The 12,435-nt window shown below is 40.1% G+C and overlaps 1 protein-coding gene across 3 annotated transcripts in view; it reads right to left on the reverse strand.

Annotated features, from left to right (window-relative positions):
* The window catches only part of ppcdc (phosphopantothenoylcysteine decarboxylase), an 82,774-nt gene that overhangs the window by 16,893 nt on the left and 53,446 nt on the right, over positions 1–12,435 (reverse strand). For all 3 annotated transcript variants that reach the window (XM_059946175.1, XM_059946176.1, XM_059946173.1), the window contains one exon: positions 4,473–4,641. In XM_059946175.1, the coding sequence (XP_059802158.1) occupies positions 4,473–4,641 (169 nt within the window). The remainder of the gene's footprint in view (positions 1–4,472; positions 4,642–12,435) is intronic.

Here is a 12,435-nt window from a genome sequence, read left to right on the forward strand (position 1 = left end):
GAGCAGCAATGGCTGCAGTTTCTGTGAAAAATGAGGGAAGTGCTAAAAAGATTCACTGTATTCCAAATAAGAAGAAATTTTCAAATGGAAGTAGGACACTACCATGTCTACAAGTGAAGTCAGAGACAAAGTAAAAGCAAAAGAGAGGGCATACGAAGAAGCCAAAGCTGGTAGGAAGACAGAGGATTGAGAAGCTTTTACAAACTTACAGAAGGAAACTAAGAAGGTCATTAGGAAGGAAAAGATGAATTATGAAAGGAAGCTGGTGACTAATACTAAAGAAGATATTAAGAGGTTTTTTAAATATATAAAGTATATATATGAGTTGAGGGTAGATATAGGACCAATACAAAACGATGCTGGAGATATTGTAATGAGAGATGCAGAGATGGCAGAGGAACTGAATGCGTATTTTGCATCAGTCTTCACAGTGGAAGACGTCTTCAGTACACCAGACATTCAAGAGTGTCAGGGAAGTGAAGTATGTGCAGTGAAAATGACAACTGAGAAGGTGCTCAGGAAGCTTAATGCTCTGAGGGTGGATAAATCTCCTGGACCTGATGGAATGCACCCTCAGGTTCTGAAGGAAGTAGCTGGAGAGATTGTGGAGGCATTAACAATGATCTTTCAAGAATCGATAGATTCTGGCATTGTATCAGATGACTGGAAAATTGCAAATGTTACTCTGCTATTTAAAAAGGGTGGGAGCTAGCACAAAGTGGACTATGGACCTGTTAGCCTGACATCAGTGGTTGAGAAGTTGTTGGAATTGATTGCTAGGGATGAGATTATGGAGTACTTGGAGGCACATGACAAGATAGGCCAAAGCCAGCATGGTATCCTGAAAGGAAAATTCTGCTTGACTAAACTACTGCAATTTTTTGAGGAAATTACAAGCAAGGTAGACAAAGGAGATGCAGTAAATGTGGTGTACTTGGATTTTCAGAAGGCCTTTGACAAGGTGCCGCACATAAGGCTGCTTTGCAAGATACGAGCCCATGGAATTACAGAGAAATTACTAACATGGGTGGAGCATTGGCTGATCAGCAGAAAACAGACAGTGGGAATAAAGGCATCTTATTCCGGCTGGCTGCCGGTTACCAGTGGAGTTCCACAGGGGTTGGTGTTGGGACCGTTGCTTTTTACAAGGTACGTCAATGATTTGGATGGTGGGAATGATGGATTTGTGGCTCAAACTGCTGATGAAACAAAGATAGTGGCAAAGAGGGTAGTGATGAGAAAGCAGAGAGCCTGCAGAGAAACTTAGATAGTTTAGGGGAACGGGCAAATAAGTAGCAAATGAAATACAATGTTGGAAAGTGTATGGTCATGCATTTTGGTGGAAGAAATAAACGGGCAGACTATTATTTAGATGGGGAGAGAACTCAAAATGCAGAGATCCAAAGGGACTTGTGAGTCCTTGTGCAGGATACACTAAAGGTTAACCTCCAGGTTGAATCAGTGGTGCAGAACGTGAATGCAATGTTGGCATTCATTTCTAGAAGTATAGAATATAAGAGCAGGGATATGATGTTGAGGCACTATAAAACACTCATGAGACCACTTGAACTATTGTGTGCAATTTTGGGCTCCTTATTTTAGAAAGGATATACTGACTGCAGAGGGTTCAGAGAAGATTCATGAGAATGATTCCAGGAATGAAAGGGTTACCATATTAGGAATGTCTGTCAGCTCTTGAGCTGTATTCCCTAGAGTTCAGGAGAATGAGGGGGGATCTTATAGAAACATTCCAAATGTTAAAAGGCCTGAACAGATTAGATATGGCAAAGTTATTTCCCATGGTGGAGGATTCTAGGGTAAGGGGGCGCGACTTCAGGATTGAAGGATATCCATTTAGAACAGATGCAGAGAAATTACTTTAGTCAAAGGGTGGTCAATCTGTGGAATTTGTTGCCATGAGCGACTGTGGAAGCCAAGTCATTGGGTGCATTTAAGGCAGAGGTAGATAGGTTCTTGACTAGTCAGGGCATCAAAGGGTATGGGGAGAAGGCAGGGGAGTGGGGATGACTGGAAAAATTGGATCAGCCCATGATTGAATGGGAGAGCAGACTCGATGGGCTGAATGGCCTACTTCTGCTCCTATATCTTATGGTCTTATGATGCTAGGGTTAAATTGGGGGCTGCTGGGCAATGCGGCTCAAAGGGACAGAAGGGCAGATTTCACACTGTACCTTGATAAATAAAAAAAAACAAAAAGATTGGTTAGATGAGCTCTATGCAGAATTTTAGTTCTGCATTGCTTTAGTTCTATTACAAACTGAAATCTTCTTTGCATTATTACAGATGTCTTCCTATGTTTCAGCTGTAATTTCTACTCCCAGACCGTTCCCAGCTGCTCAGCCTCTCCACAAGACCATCCCTCAGGATGCTGTAAAAAGTACTAATGGATACTTCACCCTTAGAACAAGACACCCTCTTTTCCATGTCAGAACTATAGAAATCAGTTAACAATGATGCTCTTCTCTGTATATAATCTCTTATCTGAAAGAAATGAAAAAGATCCAGATCGTCTCTCGAAATACAAGGCGGGGGTTTCTCCAATGTATTCTAAATGTAAATACTGGAACTTTCACCCACTTATTTTGGACTTGTCCCAAACCTCACGCATACTGGAGTAATATTTTGGGTGAAATGGAAAGGATTCTGAAGATGGAGCTTGCACTGGACCCAGTGTCATTTTCTCTTAGGCTTACCCAGCAGTCGTATTACTAATGCACATCAGAGAAAAGTTTTTAGCATCCTGACTATTTGAACGAGGAAAAACATTTTACTTTGTTGGATATCCGATAAGGCCCCTGGACTTTTTGGTTGGCATATATTAGTCATGGAATACTTTCCTTTGGACTTCTGGACATGTATGGTACACTCAAAAACAAATAGTTTTCATAAAACATGACAACCTTTTCTGCAGTATATAGATGTAAACCTGTCTGCTATGCGAATAAGGGCTTTTGTATCGGATGTTGTGGTGATAATTATATTTTGATGGAAGCGTTCTGATATTTGTGAGGGGAAGAAATGTAAATGTAAGTGTGTCTGGAAATTGAAAGTTTTGTTATGCTGAGCAAAAAAAATTAAAAAAGAAGATTGGTTAATGATTTTCCTGTACACAAGTACAAGGAGAACGAAATAATTGTTACTCCAGATCGGATGCAGCACAAAAACCACAAAAAGGTAAAGAATGCACTAATAATTTTTTTAATCACACAATAAATGTAACTACATAAGATCATTTATATACAGATTAATTGTGCTTCCATAAAGTGACACTAAGCTGCACATAAGGTAACTAATAGAAAATAAGAAAATAGTGGTGGAATTAGTGGGTGGAGCTGTTGATCAGTCTTATTACTTGTCGATGACATGACAGTCAATTAGTGCACAACAAGTCCCACAATCTCAATGGAGCAAACGGCCATCCACTAATTCAAAGATAAATGCTAACTAGGTCACTAGAGAGAGCTCCCATGCTCACTCTTAAAGCAGTGCCGCTGAGAGAGCAACCAATATCTCTAATTAATGTCTCATTATATAGTAATGTTAACAGAATATTTATTTTTAGCAATTTTTATTTGTTTTCTAAAATAAGATCAACAGACAGAGCATGTAGGTAGAGGTAGTTGGTGACTTAAATTCTTGACCCAATACAAATTTCTGCCCAGATTTTTTGCTGATAAAGCATAGCAGCTAGCAGAAAGTGCAGTCAGATTATTTGACTGCAGATTATTTGCGTGCGCGCAAGAGTTCAAACTTCTAAGTTTAAAGTAAATCTATTATTAAAGTATATATAATTCAGTGACCACTTTATTAGATACACCTGCTCATTAATGCAAATTTCTAACCAACCAATTATGTGGCTGCAACTCAATGTATAAATGCATGCAGACATGGTCAAGAAGTTCAGTTGTTCATATAGAATACCAGAATGGGGAAGAAATGTGATCTAAGTGACTGTGAGATGATTACTGGTGCCAGACAGGGTGGTTTGAGTATCTCAGAAACTATTGATCTTTTGGGATTTTCACACACAGCAGTTTCTAGAACTTACAGAGAATGGGGCGACAAACAAAAAAAAGACATTCAGCAAGTGGCATTTCTGTGGGTGGAAATGCCTTGTTAATGAGAGACATCAGTGGAGAATGGCAAGATTGGTCCAACCTGACAGGAAGGCGACAGTAACTCAAATAACCATTTCCTACAACAGTAGAGTGCAGAATAGCAGCTCTGAATGCACAACACACCAAATCTTGAAATGGATTAGCTACCAGCAGAAGATGTTGTTGAATCTAATAGGTGTGCCTAATAAATTGGCCATTTAATATTCCCATATACTATCCTGAGATTCATTTTGCTGATTAGCTGTTACAATTCCAACTTCTCTACTCTTCCGGTTATCAACAATGCCAGATAAATGCCACTACATTGGAAGAAAGAAAGAAGAATTCACACACCTTCATCTCCACAAAGCAGTTTCTTTACAATGCATGGAACTTCAATGTAACCAAAGCCTTTTAATGTTTGGATCTGTGTGGCTGTGATGGGATGCTCCCACATTGCAGTGTTCATAGCTGGGCAGAACAGCAATGGCCTTTTCAGATCCCAGGCTCGAACAACACAGGTCTGAAACAGAACAAATAAACGCACAGAATGATTAATCCTACGGTCAATTATTGTACTTACTAAGATGATAACAAAAGTCCAAAAAAAAGTGCCTTCACCTTCACAGCAAATATTCAATGAAGAGTGTTATATTGTCTGTCCTCAATAAAGTACATAGCTCACGTTATTTATTAATTTTCCAGTGCAGTTTATCATCTTGTATTTTTTTCCTGGGGAAGAAAAACTGCTTGGCAAACCTTTCAGTAAGGCTGAAGAGATTCATGCGTTATACATCACATTTTACAGTAAAAAAGCCAGAGTAAATGGACTGGAAGAAAGATGTTCCCATTTCTAGTCTAGTGTTCCCAGACCAGGAACTCAATTGGATATTTTTGCTGACCAGCCATCTCATGACTTGGAACACTTAACAGGCTATTAAAATTGTATTTCTTAATTCAACAAATATGACAAGTGTTTATTCAAATAGTTTGCCTGCTGATCGTTGTACACCTACACAAATTAGTCATTCTTGAAAAGAAAGTGAAAAACAGCAGAGTTTTATTAATGCAACCAGTATAGCAGGTTATAAAGTTTATGTTTATAATCTACAGTAGCAGCTAATCAGAAACACAAGAGATTCTGCAGATGCTGGAAATCCAGAGTAATACTTAGAAAATGCTGGAGGAACTCAGAATATCAAGCTGAATGCATGGAAAGGAATAAACAGATGACGAACAGAAGTCAGAATGGTTTTTGGCTTCTTTCCCTTTTCTTTCCAGTCCTGATGAAGTATCTTGGCCCAAAACATCATCTGCCTATTCCTTTCCATAGATACTGCCTGACTTGCTGAATTCCTCCAGCATTTTGTAAGTGTTACTCTGAAGTAGCAACTGTTAATATTTGACTTTCATGGAAACACAGTAAATAAAACCAGCAAAAACTATCAGTTGAAATTGTTGATGGACGAAATGGTAGTGTTAGTACTTCACTTACAAATTGGGGTTCAATTCATGCCAACGCCTGTAGGAATTTGTCCATCGTTCCCCCTGATCATGTGGATTTCCTCCAAGTGCCCTGGTTTCCACCCAAATTTCAAAGACATACAGGTTAGGGATAGTGATTGCGGGCATGCAATACATGCAAGGTAATACATGCAGTTATTAAATTTAACTAATTAAATTTCACTAATTAAATTTAACACAAACAACACATTTTACTGTATGCTTCAATGTTTCAATGTACATGTGACAATAAAGCTAAATTTAATCTTTAATCCATCACGAGATAACGAACTATGAAGCTATCTTCAGTACAAAGTGACATCCTCTCTCTTGTGATTATACCTCACCCCCAAAGAGCATGTTACCATGGTGACACACACAAAATGCTGGAGGAACTCAGCAGGCCATGCAGCATTGATGGAAAAAAGTACAATCAATGTTTTGGGCCAAAACCCTTCGGCAGGATATCATAGTCTCCTTAAGTCTGGGAGTCACGTTCACAATGGAAGCACCATTTCTATAAGCAAATATGCAGATTCTGAAGCAAAACAAGTTTTGATATCTACTGCATGGAATCATTCAGTTCCCCTTGCTCCTTTAGTATTCAGAAGCTTATGCAAAACAACAGTGCTGCTGCTCTGTTTTCTGATGATGAGATCCCACAGCAGATAGTGCACCTTCATCTCTTACTATACCTATTCTTCTTCATTTCACCTCTGTCACATTTCATTATATCTAGCAGATGGGTCATCCTATTTTATGTGGCCCATCAGATAGTTCAAAGCTCTAACTTGTTACTAAAGTATGTATATCATATACAAATTTGAGATTCATCTTCTTGCAGACACCCACAAAACAAAGAAACATAATAGGAGCCACAAAAAAAAGACACACACACACACAACAAAGAATGCCACATACAATTTGCATGATTTCTCCTCTTATGGACATTGCATTCAATATACAAAAGTGGACAACTCACGCAAATAGTAAAAAAACGGTAAAGAAATCATACATAGAACATGAACTGCAGAGCCACCAAAAGTGAGTCCACAGCTGCAGAATCAGTTCAGCACTGAGGCAAGTGAAGCTGGTCCAGCAGCCCAATGGCCACAATGTAACATCTGCTTCTTAACCTGGTAACATGGGACCCAAGACCCCTGCTTCTCCTGCCTGATAGAAGTGACAAGAGAGGGAGACTGGTCAAATATAGACAGACCTACTTGCTTTCCACTCTCAGTCTCAACGATTTTAATTTTGCTCGATGCTTTAACCGGCGGGAAGTATTGGAGCCGGCACAGATTCATCTTCCAATGATAGGCTTCAATACAGAGTTTGCCTCTAGTGATGCCGCCTGTCTGTACCTGCATTCTAATTCACTGAATTCCCGTGGAGATCGTACAATCACCAGTTCACTCAGATGACTCAAAAGTACATCCCTTAAGGAGAAATTACAGGCTGCAGACTGCAGTGAACAGTTTAGACGGTAAGACATAGGAGTAGAATTAATTATTTGGCCCATCGATTCAGCTCCGCCATTTCATGATGGCTAATCCATTTTTCTTCTCAGGCTCAATCACCTGCCTTCTCCCCATATCCCTTCATACCCTGAATAATCCAGAATCTGTCAACCTCTGCCTCAAATATACATAAAGTCTTGGCCTCCACATTGCATTTGCCTTCCTCACCATAGACCCAACCTGCAAATTAACCTTAAGGGAATCCTGTAAAAGCACTCCTCAGTCCCTTTGTGCCTCAGTTTTTTGTATGCTCTCTGCATTTAGAAAATAGTCAACCCTATAATTTCTTCAATGGGGTGGAGTTTGTTAAGTGTGTTCAGGAAGGTTTCTTGACACAATATGTGGATAAGCCTACAAGAGGAGAAACTGTACTTGATTTGGTATCGGGAAATGAACCTGGTCTGGTGTCAGATCTCCAGCTGGGAGAGCATTTTGGAGATAGTGATCATAATTCTATCTCCTTTACAATAGCATTGGAGAGAGGTAGGAATAGACAAGTTAAATTATGAGGCTATCAGGCAGGAAATTGGAAGCTTAAATTGGAAACAGATGTTAGGGAAAAGTACGGAAGAAATATGGCAATTGTTCAGGGGATATTTGTGTGAAGTTCTGCATAGGTACATTCCAATGAGACAGGGATGTTATGGCAAGGTACAGGAACCGTGGTGTACAAAGGCTGTAACAAGTCTAGTCAAGAAGAAAAGTTTACTGAAGGTTCAAAGAGCTTGTAATGTTAGAGATCTAGAAAATTATAAGGCTACTAGGAAGGAGCTTAAGAAGAAAATTAGGAGAGCCAGAAGGGGCCATGAGAAGACAGGATTAAGGAAAACCCCAAGGCATTCTACAAATATGTGAAGAGCAAGAGGATAAGACATGAAAGAATAGGACCTATCAAGTGTGACAGTGGGAAAGTATGTATGGAACCGGAGGAAATAGCAGAGATACTTAATGAATACTTTACTTCAGTATTCACTATAGAAAAGGATCTTGGTGATTGTAGTGATGATTTGCAGCAGACTGAAAAGCTTGAGCATGTAGATATTAAGAAAGAGGATGTGCTGGAGCTTTGGAAAGCATCAAGTTGTATAAGTCACCGGGACCGGATGAGATATACCCCAGGCTACGGTGGGAGGCGAGGGAGAAGATTGCTGAGCCTCTGGCGATGATCTTTGCATCATCAATGGGGACGGAAAAGGTTCCGGAGGATTGGAGGGTTGCAGATGTTGTTCCTTTATTCAAGAAAGGGAGTAGGGATAGCCCAGGAAATAATAGACCAGTGAGTCTCACCTCAGTGGTTGGTAAGTTGATGGAGAAGATCCTGAGAGACAGGATTTATGAGCATTTGGAGAGGTATAATATGATTCAGAATAGTCAGCATGGCTTTGTCAAGGGCAGGTCATGCTTTATGAGCCTGATTGAATTTTTTGAGGATGTGATTAAACACAATGATGAAGGAAGAGCAGTGGATGTAGTGTGCATGGATTTCAGCAAGGCATTTGATAATGTACCCCTTGCAAGGCTTATTGAGAAAGTAAGGAGGCATGGGATCCAAGGGGACATTGCTTTGTGGATCCAAAACTGGCTTGCTCACAGAAGGCAGAGTGTTGTAGACGAGTCATATTCTGCATGGAGGTCAGTCACCAGTGGAGTGCCTCAGGGATCTGTTCTGGGACCCTTATTCTTTGTGATTTTTATAAATGACCTGGATGAGGAAGTGGAGGGATGGATTAGTAAGTTTGCTGATGACACAAAGGTTGCAGGTGTTGTGGATAGTGTGGAGGGCTGTCAGAGGTTACAGCAGGACATTGATAGGAAGCAAAACTGGGCTGAGAAGTGGCAGATGGAGTTCAACCCAGATAAGTGTGAAGTGGTTCACTTTGGTAGGTCAAAAATGATGGCAGAATATAGTATTAATAGTAAGACTCTAGGCAGTGTGGAGGATCAGAGGGATCTTGGGGTCTGAGTCCATAGGATGCTTAAAGCAGCTGCACAGGTTGACTCTGTGGTTAAGAAGGCGTACTGTGTATTGACCTTCATCAATCGTGGAATTGAATTTAGGAGCTGAGAAGTAATGTTGCACCCTGGTCAGACGTCACTTGGTGTACTGTGCTCAGTTCTGGTCGCCTCACTACAGGAAGGATGTCGAAGCCACAGAAAGGGTGCAGAGGAGATTTACAAGGATGTTGCCTGGATTGAGGAGCATGCCTTATGAGAATAGGTTGACTGAACTCGGCCTTTTCTCCTTGCAGCGACGGAGAATGAGAGGTTACTTGACTGAGATGTATAAGATGATGAGAGGCATTGATCGTGTGGATAGTCAGAGGCTTTTTCCCAAGTCTGAAATGGTTGCCCCAAGAGGACACAGTTTTAAGGTGCTGGGGAGTAGGTACAGAGGAGATGTCAAGGCTAAGTTTTTTACTCAGAGAGTGGTGAGTGCATGGAATGGGCTGCCAGAAATGGTGATGGTGGCAGATACAATAGGGTCTTTTAAGAGACTTTTGGATAGGTACATGGAACTTAGAAAAATAGAGGGCTATGGGTAAGCCTAGTAATTTCCAAGGTAGGGACATGTTTGGCACAACTTTGTGGACCAAAGGGCCTGTATTGTGCTGTAGGTTTTCTATGTTCTATGAAAGTGCATGTCCATACACTTCTCGGCACTGTATTCCATCTGCCATTTCTTTGCTCATGATCCTAATCTGTCTAAGTCTTTCTGTAGACTCTATACTTCCTCAAAACCACCTGCCCCTCCACCTATCTTCGTAACAAAGCCATCAATTCTATTATCAAAATCATTAACATATAACATAAAAAGAATTGATCTCAAGACAGATCCCTGTGGAAAACCACTAGTCACCTGCAGCCAACAAGAAAAGGCTCCCTCTATTCCCACTCTTTGCCTCCTGCCAGTCAGCCACTGCTTTAACGTAATCTTTTGTGTAATACCATGGGCTCATAACTTGTTAAGCAGCCTCATGTGTGTACCTTGTTAAAGGCCTCCTGAAAATTCAAATACACATCAACCAAATCTCCTTTGTTTATACTGCTTGTTATTTCTTCAAAGAAATCCAACAGATTTGTCAGGCAAGATTTTCCCTTGAGGAAACCATGCTGACTACGACCTATTTTATCATGTGCCTCCAAGTACCCCGAAACCACATACTTAACCATCGACTCCAACATCTTCCCAGCAACAGAGGTCAGACTAACTGGTTTATAATTTCCTTTCTTCTGCCTCTATCTCTTTTTGATGAGTGGAGTGACATTTGCAATTTTCCAGTCTTCTAGAACCATTCCATGATCTAGTGATTCTTGAAAGATCATTACAAGTGCCTCCATAATCTCTTCAGCCACCTCTTTCAGAACCCTGGTACAGGTGATTTATCTACCTTCATATCTTTCCATTTCCCAAGAACCTGCTCCCTCGTAATGGTAACTTCACACACTTCATAACCCCTGACACCTGGAACTTCCGCCATACTGCTCGTGTCTTCCACAGTGAAAACCGATGGCAAAATACTTACTCAGTTCTTCCACCGCTTCCTTGCCCCCCATTACTACTTCTCCAGCGGCCCAATATCCATTCTCGCCTCTCTTTTACACTTTATGTATCTAAAAAATTTTGGTTTCCTCTTTAATATCACTGGCTAACTTACTTTCGTATTTCATCTTTAACTTTTCAATGACTTTTTAAGTTGCCTCCTGTTGGTATTTTAAAGCTTCCCAATCCTCTAACTTCCCACTATTTTTGCTCTATTATATGCCCTGCCTTTGGCTTTTACGTTGGTTTTGACTTCTCTTGTTAGCTACAGTTGTGTCATCTTGCCTTCAGAATACTTCTTCCTCTTTGGAATGTATATAGCCCGTGCCTTCCAAATTGCTTCCAGATCATTGCACAACACCCAACCCTGATCCCTGGTGAGCTCAACCTCAAGCTATTCTAAAAAGCCATCTCATCGGCATTCTAGAAATTCTTCCTCCAGGAATCCAGCACCAATCTCATTATCCCAATCTACCTGCATATTGAAATCCCCAAAGACAATTGTAACATTGCCCTTTTGGCATTCATTTTCTACCTCCTGTTGTAATTTGTAGATCAGATGCTTACCACTATTTGGGGGTCTGTATACAACTCCCATTAGGGTCCTTTTACCTTTGCAGTTCCTTAGCTTTATCCACAATGATTCAACACCTTCTGACCCAATGTCACCTCTTTCTAATGAAATAATCAGTTTAGAAAAGTAGATCTTATAAAGCATCTGGTAATTTTGCAAGGTGCCGGTAAAATGATGCCACAGATCAGCAGCACCATTTTGACTTGTGGGGAAATGTGCTGATTGCCTTTCACATACACATATAAGCCAATTCCCATCTGAGCCTTGCCACAACCAAAGGTCTCACTTTACAACTCATATTCTCTGTATTTATTTGATTGTTTGTTTATTATTATTTGTATTTGTATAGCTTGTCTTCTTTTGCACATTGGTTGTCAATTGTGCTTTATGTGTAGTGTTTCATTGATTCTATTGTTTTTTTAGTTCTATTGTGAAAACACATTGGATGTTTGTCAGTCTTTGTTGTGTTTTTTGTGGATTCTATTGTGTTGCTTTGTTTTGTGGGTGTCTGCAAGAAGATGAATCTCAAAGTTGTTTATTGTATACACACTTGATAATAAATTCAAATTTTGAACTTTGAATTTCCGGGTGGTATATGGTGACATATATGCACTTTGATAACAAATTTACTTTTAACTTTGATATCCAATCCCATCTCCTCTTTTTCATAATTTTTCACCAGTAACACCGCTTGTAGCATCTTCACAGCCAAGAAAGAGTCCCATTTAAACTTAATCGTTATAGTCACGAGGCTAGCAGTTACCTCTCCGCAAAGTATGATGGCAAAGAGCAGTAAGTGAGCATTACTTTGTTGTGACCGTTAAGGGTAACCAGATGCCCAGTGTCAAGGGTAGTTGTGTAACCAGACATAGACCACAGTCCCCACACAGAGCGACTGCAAACTCTGAGAGCAATAACTTGGTATGTTGCAGTTTAAAACAAAGGAGAGCAGTCAGAGAGAAATGGTGATTCTAAAAGCTGTGCTGAAATAAGAGATCTTGTGTATTTAACATTTCGGTAGTGTTTGAGAATATTATAAATATATTGCTTGATTGAGCATTTTTTAAGTAGTTAATTACAAAGCATATGTAAAAGTAACTGAACTGCATACATCATGACAATACCACATGATACATGCATGCCCCACTTAAGGTAAACGCGAAGTCAGAATCTCATTTC

The sequence above is a fragment of the Hypanus sabinus genome, chromosome 21 (genome assembly GCF_030144855.1).
Source record: "Hypanus sabinus isolate sHypSab1 chromosome 21, sHypSab1.hap1, whole genome shotgun sequence".
In the NCBI taxonomy this organism is placed as follows: Eukaryota; Metazoa; Chordata; class Chondrichthyes; order Myliobatiformes; family Dasyatidae; genus Hypanus; species Hypanus sabinus.